The 16,713-nt window shown below is 38.6% G+C and overlaps 2 protein-coding genes across 2 annotated transcripts; one reads left to right on the plus strand and one right to left on the minus strand.

Moving 5' to 3' along the window:
- The first annotated feature begins 890 nt into the window (after positions 1–890).
- On the plus strand, positions 891–6,469 carry LOC145627636 (uncharacterized). The gene is made up of 4 exons (XM_081680000.1): positions 891–1,502; positions 1,578–3,557; positions 5,583–5,767; positions 5,845–6,469. The coding sequence occupies exons 1-4, from the start codon at positions 891–893 to the stop codon at positions 6,467–6,469; spliced, it is 3,402 nt and encodes a 1,133-aa protein (XP_081536126.1).
- A 6,832-nt stretch (positions 6,470–13,301) lies between these two features.
- LOC145627637 (uncharacterized) lies at positions 13,302–14,131 on the minus strand. The gene is made up of 2 exons (XM_081680001.1): positions 14,063–14,131; positions 13,302–13,742 (listed from the first exon to the last, which is right to left on the minus strand). The coding sequence occupies exons 1-2, from the start codon at positions 14,129–14,131 to the stop codon at positions 13,302–13,304; spliced, it is 510 nt and encodes a 169-aa protein (XP_081536127.1).
- Between the last annotated feature and the right edge of the window lie 2,582 nt (positions 14,132–16,713).

Here is a 16,713-nt window from a genome sequence, read left to right on the forward strand (position 1 = left end):
TAACAAATCATAAGGTGGGTCCTACGGTTGACAATTCTCATTATAATAATGTGGTAGTGGAGAAGGATTAAATTGATGATAATGTTAGAAACTGGGAGCAATTGTTGACTATTATACAACCTGTCACAAATCCTTTAGCTGCTACACCGTTTGTTTTTTCTTGTGGTACTTCAACTAACAAGAATCAACCTCGAAAGATTAAAAAATTTGCTCAAAAACAAGTTCAGGGACAGGTTGATATGGAAACTGATGAAGACCATGGTGAGATGATTATGGGAAAGAGGAAGAGTGTGGACAGCTCGGGGAGTATGGGGGAGTGTGTGGGTGAAGGGGAGGCGAAGAAAGCTAAGGTGTGTGAGAATGTTTCGGATGTTTTGTAAAATGTCCAAGTAGCGGTGGTTGGTAATGACCAACACCGTGAAGAGCAGTGAAAATCTTAAGTTGGATCTGTTACGGGCTTGGCAACCCGTTAACAGTGAAGACTCTCCAAAATTGGTGTTGGAGAGATAGGCCGAACATTGTCTTTCTTATGGAGACAAAATTTGATGCTCAGATACTTGAGTTGATTAGAAATAGGTGTGGTTATACAAATAGGTTGTGTTTGAGTAGTAATGGAAGGTCGGGTGGAATAGGCTTTTGGTGGAAAGATGTTGAGGTAAATATGTGCTCCTACTCGGCTCATCATGTTGAGGCAAGTGTTTGTGATAGTGATCGAAATCCGATATGGAAGGCTTTGGGGGTGGCCCAAGGCAGCTAATAAAATTCGAACATGGGAGATTCTGAGAGCAAAAAAGAATGGCAGCAACATCCCAATCTTGAGTTTTGGCGATTTTAATGAGATTCTCAACATGGAGGAAAAAAATGGTGGGGATGTTCGGGGGGGAAGACAAATGGATGCCTTCAGAGATGTCATGGATGAGTGCGGTTTTCGTGATCTTTGGTTTAAAGGTAATCGTTTCACATGGCAGCGAGGGACTTGTATGGAGACCTTTGTTCAAGAGCGGCTCGACAGATTTATTGCTATGGATGGTTGGTGCTCGTTATTCCCACACTTTGAGATAATTCACTTCCCCATTTGTCATTTGGATCATGCGGCTATTTTGTTAAAATGTGGGGATAAGGATGACATAAATAAAAAGAAGAAATTGTTCAAATTTGAGTCATTATGGCTTTCAAATAAGAAATGTGCTAAAGTAGTGTCTGATCACTGGATGGCGGGGGTGAGTGAACCTATGCATACTAGGATAGCTAATGTTGCAGGAGGATTATCCACTTGGGCGGCTAGGACTTTTGGTGTTCTTAAAAAGAAAATTAAAAATGCTGAGGGTCGCCTTAAGGAGATTCAAGGAAGAAGACTTGATGGAGCTTTGCTTGAACAATGTAATGCTATCCGAAGGGAGATTGATGAGCTTCAGACACTTGAAGAGTCTTATTTGTATGCAAGGGCAAGGACAAATGAATTACGGGATGGGGACAAAAACACAAAGTATTTCCACCACAAGGCAAGCCAAAGAAAAAAACGTAATGCAATTTTGGGTTTGTTTGATGAGCATGGTGACTGAAAAAATTCAAAACAGGAACTTGATACTATTATCTCTAATTACTTTGGTGGCCTTTTTGCTACTGACCACCCAAGTGATTTTGAGGAGGCTGTTAGTGGAGTTGTGCCACTTGTCACGGAGGAGATGCGCAAAGAATTGGAGACTGAGCCGACGGGGGAGGAAATCCGAGAAGCTTTATTTCAGATGCATCCGACCAAGGCCTCGGGACCCGATGGGATGCATGCATTATTTTTCCAGAAATTTTGGGATACGATCGGAGGGGATGTGAATAGTTTTGTTAAATCATGGTGGAAGGGTCAGATGGATTTGAAGGATGTGAACCGCACATGCATTGTCTTGATTCCGAAATGTGATGACCCTAAGCGGGTGACGGAGTTTAGGCCTATTAGTTTGTGCAATGTTTTGTACAAAATCATTTCAAAAACTCTTGCTAATAAAATGAAGACTATGATTGGTTCGATTATCTCGGAAAATCAGAGTGCTTTTGTTCCTAATAGACTTATTACAGACAATGCTCTTATCGCCTTCGAGATTTTTCATGGGATGAAGAGGAAAGGGGAAGGGAAAGAGGGTACGATTGCGCTTAAGCTTGATATGAGTAAAGCGTATGATAGGGTGGAGTGGTATTTTCTGGGAAAGGTTATGGATAAGTTGGGATTTCCCCAGAGTTGGATCGGTCGTATAGTGCTGTGCTTGAATAGTGTGTCATTCTCCTTCAAGTACAATGGTGACATTTCTAGGTCGTTTATACCTTCTCGTGGGCTTCGGCAAGGTGATCCTATATCCCCATATTTATTTTTGATATGTGCAGATGCTTTTTCTACACTTATTTCGAAAGCTGCTAGGGATAATGTTATTCATGGGGCTCGGGTTTGTCGAGGAGCTCCTAGGATCTCTCATTTATTTTTTGCCGATGATAGTATACTGTTTGCTAAAGCCACATTGCAAGAATGCTCTAAAATTGCTGAAATTATCAGTACGTATGAAAGGGCTTCCGGTCAGAAAGTTAATCTAAGCAAGACAGAAGTTGCTTTTAGCAAATGTGTTACTTTGGAGAAAAGGAATGAGATTGTGGAGATGCTTGGGGTTAATGTGGTTGATAGACAGGAGAAGTATTTGGGGCTACCTACTATTATTGGGAGGTCGAAGAAGGCTATTTTTGCAGGGTTAAAAGCTCGAATTTGGAAGAAATTACAAGGATGGAAAGAAAAATTTTTGTCTCGTCCGAGTAAAGAAGTACTTATCACAGCAATCGCTCAGGCAATTCCCACTTATATGATAAGTATCTTCCGTATCCCGGATGGCTTGATTGATGAGATTCATGCTATTTTGGCTCGTTTTTGGTGGGGGTCGACAGACGCCGGACGTAAAATGCATTGGCAAAAATGGGAATCTCTTTGTCTCCCTAAATCTATGGGGGGTATGGGTTTTCGTGATTTGCGATGCTTTAATCAAGCAATGTTAGCTAAGCAAGGGTGGAGACTTAACAATAACACTAGTTCCCTACTACATAGTGTTTTAAAGGCTAGGTACAACAAGAATTCGGATTTCATGGAGGCATCTCTGGGGTACGATCCGAGCTATAGTTGGAGGAGTATCTGGGGTTCTAAGGCTATTTTGCTTGATGGGATGAAATGGAGAGTCGGAAACGAGTCTTCAATTTGTGTCTGGGACGAGGCGTGGCTGTTGGGGGAGGGTGCTCATTTTGTGCCTACTCCTTCTCCAACTAGTAATATGAATATGAAAGTCGTTGATCTCATTGATTTTGAAAGGGGTTGCTGGAATGAGGAGTTGGTAAATGCCACGTTTGATGTGATGGACAGGAGGGCGGTTCTTGACATTCCTCTTTCGAACTCATGGCAGAGGGATAGGCGCTACTGGTGGCCTACCTCTGATGGCATTTATACAGTGAGAAGTGGATATTGGCTTGGGAGGCTTGGATGTTTGAGAGCTTGGGAATTGTTTCATGGCACTCAAGACAAGTACTGTTGGAGTGTGAGTTGGAATATTGATGGACCTCTTGTAGGGAATATTTCAAGCATCATAACCCCAAGCTTGAACCCCACTGTGATCATACACTTAAGTATGGTGGCGTCCAAGGGGAAAGAAAAGAGAGCAAAAGAGTCGCCAACAAGTTTTAGGAACTTGTAAACCGTTCACGAGGTGAAGGTTACACCCCTTAACGATCCATGAGATCGTCAACTCCATAAGGTCTTAAACCAAATAGGGTTCGGGGATGAGGGTACGAATCCAATCTACAAAAGAAGGGACCCGCCCTATAAAATAGGCTTCTACTTTATTCTACTTGTATTCTTATGCGCTTTCTGACTAACATGCAAACATAAGATTAATCCTAAACCTGTTTAATCTATGTTGGTTGAATATTAATGCACAAATAAAACTATTATTGGCGATCACTTGAATTAAAATCATATTAGCCTAAACCAAATTATTAATTATCTTATTAAGCGTGATTTCAAGTACCAATTCCCTTTAAACATGCATAAAAGGCGTGATCAAGCAATAACAATAAAATATATCAAGCAACATAATAATAATAATCATAATCATCATAATAATCATAATCATGTTAATAATAAAGCTTAAATATAATAGCAAGATCCTAGGCATGATACTAACAAGATTAATAACAAATCCTAGCATGTCACTAAGCATCAAAGATCAAAGCTTTAAACCTAACATGTACCTAACATGCTATTAGAAATAATAAAAGGCACCCTAAACATGATTCTAGAAAGTAATAAAAACATCCTAACATGATACTAGGAATTAAAAAATAATAAACATGCTTTCTACAAGAATAAAGCAATAAGATTACATACTTTGAAGCCTCGTACCTCTTTCTAATAACAAAATACACACGTTAGTAAACTTCAATGAAAATAATAAAATCAAAGAATTAAATTAAATAATTGAGTTAAATAAATTTTAGACTGGATTTGGGACCAAACCCTCAGAAATTATAAACTTTGTACGTCTAGGGCGAAGGCAACTTTAAACTTGGCTAGGTGTTTCTAAGTCTTATGTATGCGGTATTGTGTTTGCAAAAGGGTTGGTTTAGAAAGAGAGAGAGAATATCAATAAAGCCTTGATGAGAGTTGATGATTGAAAAACGGAGGTCGAGGACCCTATTTATAAGAAAAATAGTCCGGAAAAGCATAGAATTTGATAAGGAATAAAAATACACGTTGTCGCAAGAAATTCACTCTGTCGCGTGGCGACAGACTTGTCGTTTGGCGACAACCTGGCTTTCACGCGTTTTCCACGCGAAATCCGATCTTTAACCAAATTTGATCTACGAAATCCGTACAGAAGCTAAAATCGTATAATAATAATAATAATAATAATAATAATAATAATAATAATAATAATAATAATAATAATAATAATAATAATAATAATAATAATAATAATAATAATAATAATAATAATAGTAATAATAATAATAATAATAATAATAATAATAATTTATTCCAAATAAAAATCCATCATAATATAATTATTAATCCTAACTCTATTAGAATTTAAAAGAACCTTCTAGAGACTTCTAGAAAATTATAATTAATCCTAATAATTTTAGGAATAACAATTGACATTGGGCCCTCCTCTAGATCATTGGGCCGCAAGTAAATAACAAACCGGGCCCAGTTTAGTATTTTAGCCATAACTTCCTCAATATTCATCGGAATTGGGCTTATAATATATCGTTGGAAAGCTCTTTGCGAGCCCCATCCAACTATACTTTTATTGGACCCTTATTATGGACCAAACTAAACTGGATTGGCTATTTTTAATAAAATAAGGTTGTTTTTAAAAACAGAAAGAAGAGAATTTTAATAAAAACTAAACTGCAACACTTGACTTTTCACACTTTCACCTCATTCGATTATGGTTCGACGCGAAAGGTATTCATCACTGGGTTTGGTTTTGGGGAGACACAAATGGGTGTCTACACCTCCAAAGCTTAGTCACTTCTTATGGCGTGTGTGCAAAGGGCAGATGGCAGTCATAGAGGTGCTTTTTAAAAGACACATGAGAGACTCTATGACCTGTACAATTTGTGGTGCCAATGAGGAGACAATTATGCATTCCATTTTTCACTGTAAGTCTGCTAGTATGATTTGGGATAATAGTGACTTTATCGAGCTTTTGAATGATGCTCCTGCTACATCTTTTGCTGCTTGGTTTGGTTTTCGAAGAAAATTAGCAAAGATAAACTGAGAGAGTTTGCAGCACTTGCGTGGGCTTCTTGGCATTGTAGGAACCTACATTTATTTGAAGAGGAGGAGGAGTTCAACCCGGTTATGGTGGCTGCTGGTTGCCTGAGGTTATGCACTGATTATAGCTTGTACCAAGCATGTGTTGGTGGTGTTGTGAGGGGTGTTCAGGTTCTGTCTTCTGCTAGGTGGCTTCGTCCTCCTGCTAGTGTGGTTAAAATTAATGTCGATGCACACGTTTCAGGCCATAACTTTGTGCAGTTGGGCGTGGTGATTCGGTGTGAGCAGGGGAGTTTATTGGCAGCTTCTGTGAAGAGAATTAATGCCAATTGGGCTCTGGATATGGCAGAAGCAGGTGCAGCAAAATACGGGGTTGAACTTGCGCTAAGGCTGGGATTTGATAAGGTCATTCTCGAGTGCGATGCAAGCTCAATAGTTCATGCTATATGTCATAAGCAAGAAGGGGCTGCTCCCATATTTCTTTTTTATGATGATGTTATTAGATTGAGTGGTAGCTTTAATTACTTTTTATGTAATCATGTTAAGAGAGCGGGTAATACAGTTGCTCATACGGTGGCTAGGTGGGATACTAATACGTATGAGGAACGAATATGTATGAACTCTTTTCCCCAAAATCTTCAAATTTTGGCGGACCTTGATTTAATATAATTTTGCCGCTCGACTTTCCTCAAAAAAAAGTATAGACTAGAATTGTGTTTTTGACCTTTGACCCATTTTTAATTTTCGTTGACTTTAGGGGTTCAAGCCCAATTCACGTTACACTTTAGAGTCAATGAAGCTCAATATGGGAAAAATACCATAGAAGAGATGAAGCCGAGCTAGCTAGAAAGACGAGTATTCAACAAGATTTTCAAAACCCTTCAAGAGCCAAAAGAAAAAAGCAAGCAGTAGGAAATAACTTCATTGCCTAATCACCATCTAAAATTTTTATATAAGCAGTTTGAGACATCAAAATCAATGACATCGAATAAAAGAAACAACATCACACTTTATATTTTCTTTAGGCTTTACAATTCTTAATTCTTTAGCATTTTAAGCGTAGCAAGTTAGCAACCTAGATTAGTTTAGCAATAGAGATAACATTATTACGACATTGATCATCAAATTTTAAAAGAATTTTGTCCGACTCGAGATAATTCAAAACTTGTTTGTAATATGATAGTATGGGCTGTTTTCGAGAGAATCTCATGTGACAATACTCATTTTAATGATGTTTCGTGCACCTTATATTATAGGTTGTGTTGTTTGAGCTACTAGTCAAAGTTCGTGTTGTTGAGTGCAACTTGTTAATAATTCATGGCATTGAGTCCAATTTTGCCTAATTATAATTGTATGATAATCATGTTCATTATAAATATACTAAATGTTCATTTATTTTTATCATTAACGTGTTTATTTTTTAATACTAAACTAAGGGCATGTTCTCTTCAGCTTATTTTCAGTTCAGTTTAGTTTAGTTCAACTCCAATAAGTTCAATTCAGTTCAGTTTTAGTTCAGTTCAGTTCTTAACTTAATTTCCTTCTCTCATAAAATATTCAGTTCAGTTTAGCACCAATAAATTCAGTTTAGTTGAGTCAATCAGAACAGGCCTTAAGTTTAACCCCGTGCAATGCACGGATGTTGAATAATTATAATAAAAATATAAGGAGTAATAATTATATATATATATAAAGTCATAATCTAGCTGTAAAATAATAATTTATTTTTAGAAAGTAATTTTGGCGGGAATTTTTTTATAATATATTGTCAAGTGTCCCCTTAGATTTGCTTTTAGTAGTATGTTTTTTTTTTTTTTTTTTTTTTTTTTTTTTTTTTTTTTTTTTATTCAGCTGAAGTATAAAGACCAAGGATAAGTGAAAGCAAAAAGACAAGCAAAACCAACTAAGACACCTACTTACGGAGGAATGAAGCGTGGCATAGCCATACCCCTAGCATCCTCCTCTAAAATACGACTCAACTCAACCGGAACATTATTAATAAAATTTAATTGAGAATTCTGAACAACTCCGCGGTTGGCCAAAGAATTCGCCGCTCGATTGCCTTCACGAAACACGTGTACCACTCAAACTTTCCATCTTGGGTCATTTAGAAGCTTCTTGTAGAAGATAATGTCGTGCACATTTTCACCCCTAGAAACTTGTTGCTTCTATAAAGCTTGGACACAAGCTAAATTATCCATCTGGACTTCCAGCTTTGTTAATTGGAGGTTTTAAGCAATCTCTAAGCCTCTTGTAAGTTCCATAACCTCTGCTCAAAAAGCAGAGCAGTAGCCAAAGTTACTTGTGAAGGCAGACACAAGTTTACCTGTATAATCTCGAATGATAGCCCCACCTCCAGCTGGTCCAGGGCACCCTTTAGCCGCACCATCGCAATTCAAAGCATACCAACCATACTCATGGATTTGCCACGCAATGTAAGCTTCAGTCCTTGGTGGTCTACTGGTAGCCTCATCCTCCAATAAGTTGCTTAAAGCTCTTCTTGCTTCTTCATATCTTACTTGCAAAAAGGCCATAAAATTAATGGGGAGTTCATCCTTTTTGTTGTACACATAGCAATTGCGCCAACGCCATATCCACCAAACAGTAACCCCGAAGTAAATCACCCAACTCTCTTCATCATTTGAATCCGGGTTTTCCAAATTCTTGGCTATCCACTCTTTGATTGTCCCTTGATAAAATTGAGCAGTGATTGAAGGAGTTAAAGTTTTCCTCTAAACAACCCTTGTTGCTGGGCAGTCACGTAGTATTAGGGGGTGTTCAAATCCGGGTACCCGGGTTTTCGGGTACCCGAAAATGCGGGTACCCAGATCTCCGGGTAGTTCAAAACACGGCCCATGACCCGACTTGAGATTACCGGGTACCCGGGTTTCGGGTACCCGAAAATCTCGGGACGGGTCATAGGGTACCTGAATTTATTACCATAAAAATTTTCTACCCCAAAAATTTGAAAAATGAGGCACAATTTACTACCAACCCATCCTTCACACAATACCAAGATGCAAATAAAAAAAAGGTTTAAACTTACAAAGAATTAGAAGTGAAAAATATATATTTATTGGTATCTAAACAAGTAAACAACCATACATAAAAACAAAAGATCTACTGTAAAAATAATAATAGTAGACAAATGAAAATAAAGAAGGAACTAGTGGAGGAGTGTATCAAATTGATACTTCGTAATACATACAAAATAAACAAAAAAAAATAATAAAAAAAGACCATTAGTACTTTGGTAATTGGTAGTACTACTGTAGCTCTACTCAATTGGATCTTGCTTCATCATCTATGCACTGCAGCTATAAAGAAAGAACCTGCGATGAATTCGAAGTGTTCCTGAAGACTGGTGAAATAGATCAATTTGTTGACGACGTGAATCTGGAGATCCATTGATGAATAAAAACGACCTTGAGTCATGAATTTAAGGAGTAGATATTACAATTGTAGGCAAGATCGAGAGAAGAAATGAAAGAATGTAAGATGAATATGGAGATTAGAGGAAAAAATAACCTGTTGTTTTAAAGAATACTACAAGAAGGGGGGGTTGAATTGTAGTATGAGAATTTAGCCAAACTTTGTGCGGAATTAAAATTAAGTTAGCTAAAGGAATTGAAAGATTAACTAAAGGAACTAAAGAATGCAAGAGAGATTTTACTTGGAAAACTCCTTGGCCCTAACAAGGAGAAAAACCACGACCACTTGGGATTTTGGGAAAAGAATCTTGACTATAATAGGGCAAATGATCCTATTACAAGCTAACGACTCAAACTCAAGTTCCTCTACGAATTTGAGACCCTGAGGAACAAGTCACCCAACTCGTTACTCTTCTCTTCTCTTTCTCTCTTCTCACTTCTCTGTTCTCTCTTCTCTTTCTCTTCTCTTTCTCACTTCTCTTTCTCATACACAAACTTTCACTCGAACTTCCCCATTCCCAAAATTACAACTCGAAAAATAAACAAACTCTAGTACAAGAACATTAAGAACACTCTAATTAATGAACTTGTGTGGAATTGACACTTGACTCGATTTGAAGCTTGAAAACTTATGTGAGCAAAGGTAATTTTTTCTATCAGATTTCAAAGACTATTTATAGAGCAATAAACATATTGGAAAAACCTCTTTGTGCAGCAAATCCATCACGCCACTACTCATACCCACTAAGAAGATCATGTCCCTTGAATTAAGGAACCATGAACTCCTCAATGTGCAAAACCATGACTGAAGAAGAACATGGGGGAGTAGGCCGCAAGTTTGGGAAACATGGAGATTTTATTTTCAGAAGATATTTTGTAAAATCAAAAATAAAAATAAAATCCTCTTTCTTATTTAAAAAGATAATCATTTAGAAAATAACAACTTCCCTAAAAATTAGCAAGCACAAAATTATCTTTTTTGACCAATTCCACACAGTATTTCGAATGCAACTTAATATCCTATACTTACATAAATCCTAAAATATATAAATATATTTAGTCTTCACGTTCTCTGATGAAGCTTCTACTCCGAGGCTTCTGTTCCTTGGGAGGAACTTCTCTTCTCTGATGAGGCTTCTTCTCTGAAGCTTCTGTTCCCTGAGGGAACCTTCTCTTCACCAGTCTTCATTTTTGAAGCTCCAGTTCCTGTGAAGGAACTCTTCTATATGGATAGCTCTGCTTCTGGCCTTCTTGTTCCTCATGGTATTCTTACAAGACACTTCATTCTCCTAGTCTTTGTAACTGAGTACACACTTAAACAATCAAGCTGTTATTAGTTTGTAAGTAAGTGAGGTTGTGTCATCATCAAAATCATTAAGTTTAACATAACCAAAGAAAGAGATAGAGGTGAGAACAGAAGATGAAAGAGGAGAGAGAGGGGGGAATACGGCTGTAAAAGGGGAAAAGTTAAAAGCCAATAAACCCTAAGGTCCCTAACAGCTACTAAAAATCCGGAAAAATAAAGAGCTTTAAAATTACTTGACGGGTCTTCGGGTACCCACCAGTTATAAAGACCGGCCCATGACCCGACCCGAAAGCTATACAGATTTCTCGGGTCGGGTACCCGACCCGCAAAATTGATTTTTTTGTAAAACATACCCGGTTAATTTACACCGGGTCAGCGGGTCGGGACAGTCGAGTCGGGTAATTTTGAACACCCCTACGTAGTATGTGTAGAGTGCTTTCTTCTTGAGCTCAACAGATGAAACACTTGGGATCATCGGTGAGTTTGCATTTGAATCGATTTAGATTACCAAGAATTCGATCATGGCATGCTAACCATAGGAAAGTACAAATTCTCTATTGTATAAGAGCTTTCCAAATGATATTCCAGCAGTCTCTATCTAAAACATCTGTTTCATGCCTCGTAATTCCCAACACAGAACGAATTAAGAATTTACCTTGATTGCCTTCTTTCCAATACACAAGGTCCGCCATGCTGGAATCAATACGAAGCTCATGATTTTGGATGATTTTCAAAGTCACTGGATCGAGAAGATGAGCAAAAAAATTCCACTTCCATCTAAATCCTTCCTCCCACATTTTGTTTTCAGTTGCCCCTACTATATCATCCCGGATCGGCTGAGAAACCAGATCACTAAGTGGTTGGTCAGTGCACCACTTATGATCCCAGAAGAGAGTTCGTCCACCATTTCTAACGACCATCCTTGTTCCTTTGCATATGTACTAAGCATTCTCCGTGATCCCGCTCCAAAAATTAGACATTCCTGCCTTCGGCTCGAACATATCAAGGTCGCACCTCCCTTTACAATATTTGGCCCTCAAGATCTAGCTCATAATGCATCCGGATTAGCCAAAATTCACCAACCCAGTTTGGTCAAAAAGGCAGAATTGGCTTTTTTTGCAGACATGATCCCAATTCTACCCTTGGCAGTTGGTCTTTGAAGCATTTCCCAAGAGATGAGATGGACCCCCTGGTGCTCATCATTGCCCCCCCCCCCATATGAATCGTCTCGTTTTCTTATCAATCTCATCACACATTCCTCGAGGGATCTTGGCAGCCTGCATAGAATATAGAGCCATAGTGGATAGTGTGGATTTGGCAAGTGTGATTCTACCCGCAAGTGACAAGTACTTCAACTTCCTGCCAGCTAGACGTCGATCAATTTTCTCGCACAAGTGACTGTAGGTGTCTTTGGTTACACGTCCTGTCAAAGTTGGCATTCTCAAATAAAAGCCCAAATCATCTATCATTTCCATTTTCAAAGCAAAACTGATGCTCATTTGTTCAGCCATGTTGATGTTGTTAGAGAAGTAAACTCTCGACTTAGCTAAACTAACCTTCTGCCCTGAAGCATAGCAAAAACGGCTAAGGCAATCATGGATAATTGCAGCTTGTTCTATACTTGCCTCAGCAAAAAGAACAATGTCGTCCGCAAAAAAAAATGGAAAGCAAGGGTCCATCACGACTTGCACGAATAGGCTTCCATTTTTGTTTTATGATTGACTCCTCTATAGCTTTATAAAACCTTTCCATTCACATCACAAAGAGATAGGGGGATAAGGGGTCCCCTTGTCGAATCCCTCTACTCGGTTTGAAACTCTTCGAAGGTTCTCCATTCCAAAGGACTTGCAAGGACGCCAAAGTAATGCATTCCATAATCACCTCTATCGTAGGAATAGGCAAATTCATTTGTGTCATGGTATCACGAATAAAAGACCATCTCAATCTATCATAAGATTTTTTGAAATCAATCTTGATTGCCATATTGCCCTTAGCACCTTGTTTTCTTATCATCGTACGAATAACCTCTTGCATGATTACAATGTTATCCATGAATTAGCGCCCCGGGACGAAGCTTGCTTGGGTATTTGAGATTAGACGAGGAAGAACATGTTTGAGTCTGTTCACTAACACCTTCATAACAATTTTATATGCAACGTTGCATAAACCAATGGGACGGAATTGAGAGGCTAACTCTAGATTCTCCACTTTTGGGATTAAGGTAATGAAAGTTTCATTCATATGCACAGGGAGCCCTTTCCCTTCAAGAATAGGTATTATACACTTGTACACAGTGCTAGCAACTACCTCCCAATTTTTTTGGTAGAATAGTGCCAAAAAACCATCGGGACTAGGGGCTTTGAGGGCATCCATCTCCTTGATTACTTTCTCGATCTCCACCTTTGAATAAGGACAAGTCAAATCCTTCCAGTCTTGAGCAGAAAGATCTGGAAAAATATCTTGTGGCAAATTAATAAACTCGGGCTCACTTTCTTCACTAAAGAGCTTCGAAAAATAGCCAACTATATATATGTGATCCTTGATCTCGAGTTTATCTTGTAGCAACTGATCATCATCTCCCTTTAGAGACACTATCTTATTTTTCCACCTTCGAACAATGGTGCTAAGGTTGAAAAAGGAAGTGTTGCGGTCACCTTTTTTTAGCCAATCAATCCTAGCCTTTTGATACCAAAGCATTTCTTCCCTGTCGAGACACTCATCAAGTTGCTTACGAAGTTTCGCTTCCAGTTTAATTAGCCCCCTATCAACCTTGATAGCAAGCTTTCTTTGTACACCAATAATGCGTGCTAGGAGAATTCTTTTGTTTGAAAATATTGCCAAAAACATCTCTATTCAAAATCTTAAGCTCATTCGAGAGCTTATCCAGAGTAGTCATCACATCACCGTCTTTATCCCATTTTTCCTCCACAAATTTCTTAAAATTTTCGTGCGACAACCATGTTGCTTGGAACCTAAAAGGATGATGTAGAGCTTGGAGAGGAGCAAACCCATTAGGAGAGATGAAAATTGGGCAGTGATCGGAATGGACAGCCAAGAGATGGCGCATAGCAGCTTGATCGAACCTCATAGCCCACTTGTCATTACATAGTGCTCGATCGAGTCTTGCACTTTGTCTTTTTTCTAAGGATTTTCCACGAGCCCGTGTGTGTGCAGCTCCAAAGAATTCAACTTCTAGCAAGTCCATCTATTCAACCCAGTCATTAAAGAGCCTTGATCTTCTGTCAGTTTCTCTACAAGATTTATTTCTTTCAGAGGGAAATCTTGTATCAATAAAATCCCCGGCGATGAGCCAAGGATGATTATTATTAGAGGCAAAATCCTTGAGTTCATTCCATAATCACATCTCTTTTGAGAATCCGACCTAGCATAGATAGCCAGGAAGTGCCATGCAGTAGCCCCAACTCGAGATATATCCATAGTAATGTGTTGATTGTGCTTGATAATCGGGCTTACAGTCACTTCATTCGTTCTCTAATAAACCCAAATACCCCCACTAAAACCTACCGCATCAACTCTTGCATGACCATCATATCCAAAAATCGAGGCTATATTCATAGCTTGACTACCTTCCATGTGTGTCTCGACCAAGGTGAGCATATTCGGTTGGTTAGATCGAACCATATCTTTCAACGTAGAAATAAAATTTCTATTCCCAGCACCTTGTACATTCCACACTAGGCATGTGATTGGTAACAAATCTGGACTTAAATTGGGTATAGTATCAACCATGGAAACTGAAACTGAGGGTAGCGAGGACACATATGCTTGCCACCGTCATCACCAATTCCCAGGGGTTCGTGATTGGTGGTAGCATCGACTCCATCTGTACCTCCATCACGTGAATTAGGGGACACATGATCGTCAGGTATGGTTGCTCCATTGGAGCTCCCACGCAAAGGATCTTCTCTGGTGGGATATTCAATCGAATTGGCCATGGAGTATGAGACATGAGAGGGGCTAATTGTTTAATCTTGAGTTGCTTTGTCTGGCTTCTCGATGGCTTGTGTGGTCTGTTTGGTGGATTTGTTTAAACGCTCTTTGATGGCTTGGAAGGCTAGGTCAAAATTTTCCTTTCCTTGCGTGGCACTGGTAGGTAAAGTGGCAACTTGTAAATCCTCCTTATTCGAGATATCTTTAAAAGGAAAGTCAATCACACTAGAAGAAGATTTCTTTTTCTTGATAAATCTTTTTTGGTTGCATCTTCAAATTCGAAGATTGTTGCCTTGAATTACCAATATTAACATGGAATTTAGGAAATAAATCTTGTAAAATAATTATTCTCTTGAGAATTATCCCCTAAATTGATCGATGTCACATTATTTCCATCTTTATCCATGAGAATTTCAGCAATATCTTCTGAATTTTTATCTTCTTCCATAAATTGCTCGTTATTTTCCTCTTCTTGCGCGTTAAGGATATCAAATCTTGAACCACTTCCTTGTTTTCCTCCAGCAGTTATTTGCGCATTATATTTTCCTAAATTATCTCCTTCTTGATCAGTTAACTCAGTTATTGGTTTCTCCACCACCGTAACGCCACCCGCAATCACGTTGAGACCACCAACAGGACCCTTGTCAAGCTTAGTAGTCCTCTTTCGAGTTGGTTTCTTGAATAGCATCCAAGAGCCAAAATCTTCACTCTCTTCTGGCTTAACCACTTGAGTGTGCAGAGGATTCTCATGTATTGTCATCGATGAACCTTCCCCGTCTATTTTTAGTGAAGGGCAATCATACTCTACATGACCAAGCTTACCACACTTAAAGCATACCATCCTTATACCTTCATATTGAACTTTCTAAATACGACCCTTTAGGCAAAACTTAGACAATAAAGGTTTTGATAAATCAATTTCCACACTTAGCCTAGTGAATTGTCCATGCTCTGCTTGTGCAGTGGTTTTGTCGACTCGCAAGACTTTACCAATATTCGATCCAACTTTGTTCAGAAAATTGATATCAAAATACTCAACCGGAAGATTAGGAATGCACACCCATGCCGTGAGTACCTTGATTGGGGCCTCATCCGGGACAAAATTCTGAATCCATTTCCTGTAGTTAGGTAGTTGTCATCAATTAACCATGGTCCTTGCGTGAGAACATAGTTGTAATCTGCCTGATTAGTAAACCTCGCAATATAATAATTGCAACCTATGTCAGCCAGAGATAACTCCCCTTTGATATTCCATTTTTTCTTGAGTTTTCGCATTAGCCCCATGTACCCTAGCTTTCCACTGAACATTTTGATTATCAAAGATTGCAACCAAGGTTTCCTCAATTGCTTTTTCTCCTCCTTTGTTAATATGATGACAGGGCAACGTTCATCATTTAACACTTCCTCCGGGACTTCTTCATCATCTGAAATCTCGTCCTCCTCAATGTCATCTGGGATGCTAATCATTTGAGATCCATGGACATTGCTTGCAGAGCCCTTCAGAAGATCTCTAAATGAAACATTATTGCCTTGCGGTACAGGGGGTCGATACGTATTTTCATCCATCCTCGACATACTTTCATTGCCCCTAGTCGGAGTTTCAGCATCATCCATTTATGCATCCTCAATTGCATCAGAGTTGAAGATGAATTGTGTAATTTTTCGTTTAGGTTTTTTATTAGACCGATCAAATTGATCTTTTTCTTCAGAAGATTGGGATTTTTCATGAGCGAGAACAGAGTTTTCCATCGAGAGAGTTTTTTCTTCTTTTTAATTTAAAAATGCCTCTATAAAATGGTATATTTTAGTAGTATGTAATTGATGCTCATTCTATAATGCTTTCAATTTTTATAATTAAATATTCGATTTTTTTTTTTGGGAAAAATTGACATGAATAATCCCAACTTTGCGCGATTCACCCAAAATAATCTCAACTTTCAATTATTTTTTAATAACTCAAACTTTAATGTGAATTTGCTTTTAATTAGAGGTGATAAAAAATCGGGTCGGGCCGGGCCTTAACATAATTTCTTGTGCCCAAACCCATAAAAAAGTAGCAGGCTTTTCGGGTTTTCTCGGGCCAGGTTTGGGCTTTTTAACTAAAAATGTGTTTTTATGCTTGTCCAAACCCGCCCTATTTTCGGGCCGGGCTAGCGAGCCGGGCCAATGTTGATCACCCGGGCCAATGTTGATCACCTCTACTTTTAATTGTCTAACCGGTTATC

This window comes from Chenopodium album, chromosome 4 (genome assembly GCF_948465745.1).
Source record: "Chenopodium album chromosome 4, dcCheAlbu1.1, whole genome shotgun sequence".
Taxonomy (NCBI): domain Eukaryota; kingdom Viridiplantae; phylum Streptophyta; class Magnoliopsida; order Caryophyllales; family Amaranthaceae; genus Chenopodium; species Chenopodium album.

Bases quoted from the DNA above. Each gene is read 5' to 3' on its own strand.
- LOC145627636 (XM_081680000.1), top strand. From the start codon at position 891: ATGGATGCCTTCAGAGATGTCATGGATGAGTGCGGTTTTCGTGATCTT. The intron at 1,503-1,577 runs GCAAGCCAAAGA...AATTCAAAACAG, and splicing joins CAAAGTATTTCCACCACAAG to GAACTTGATACTATTATCTC. The intron at 3,558-5,582 runs GTGAGTTGGAAT...TGCAAAGGGCAG, and splicing joins AAGACAAGTACTGTTGGAGT to ATGGCAGTCATAGAGGTGCT.
- LOC145627637 (XM_081680001.1), bottom strand. From the start codon at position 14,131: ATGGAAGGTAGTCAAGCTATGAATATAGCCTCGATTTTTGGATATGAT. The intron at 13,743-14,062 runs GTAGGTTTTAGT...TGGGTTGAATAG, and splicing joins GTCATGCAAGAGTTGATGCG to ATGGACTTGCTAGAAGTTGA.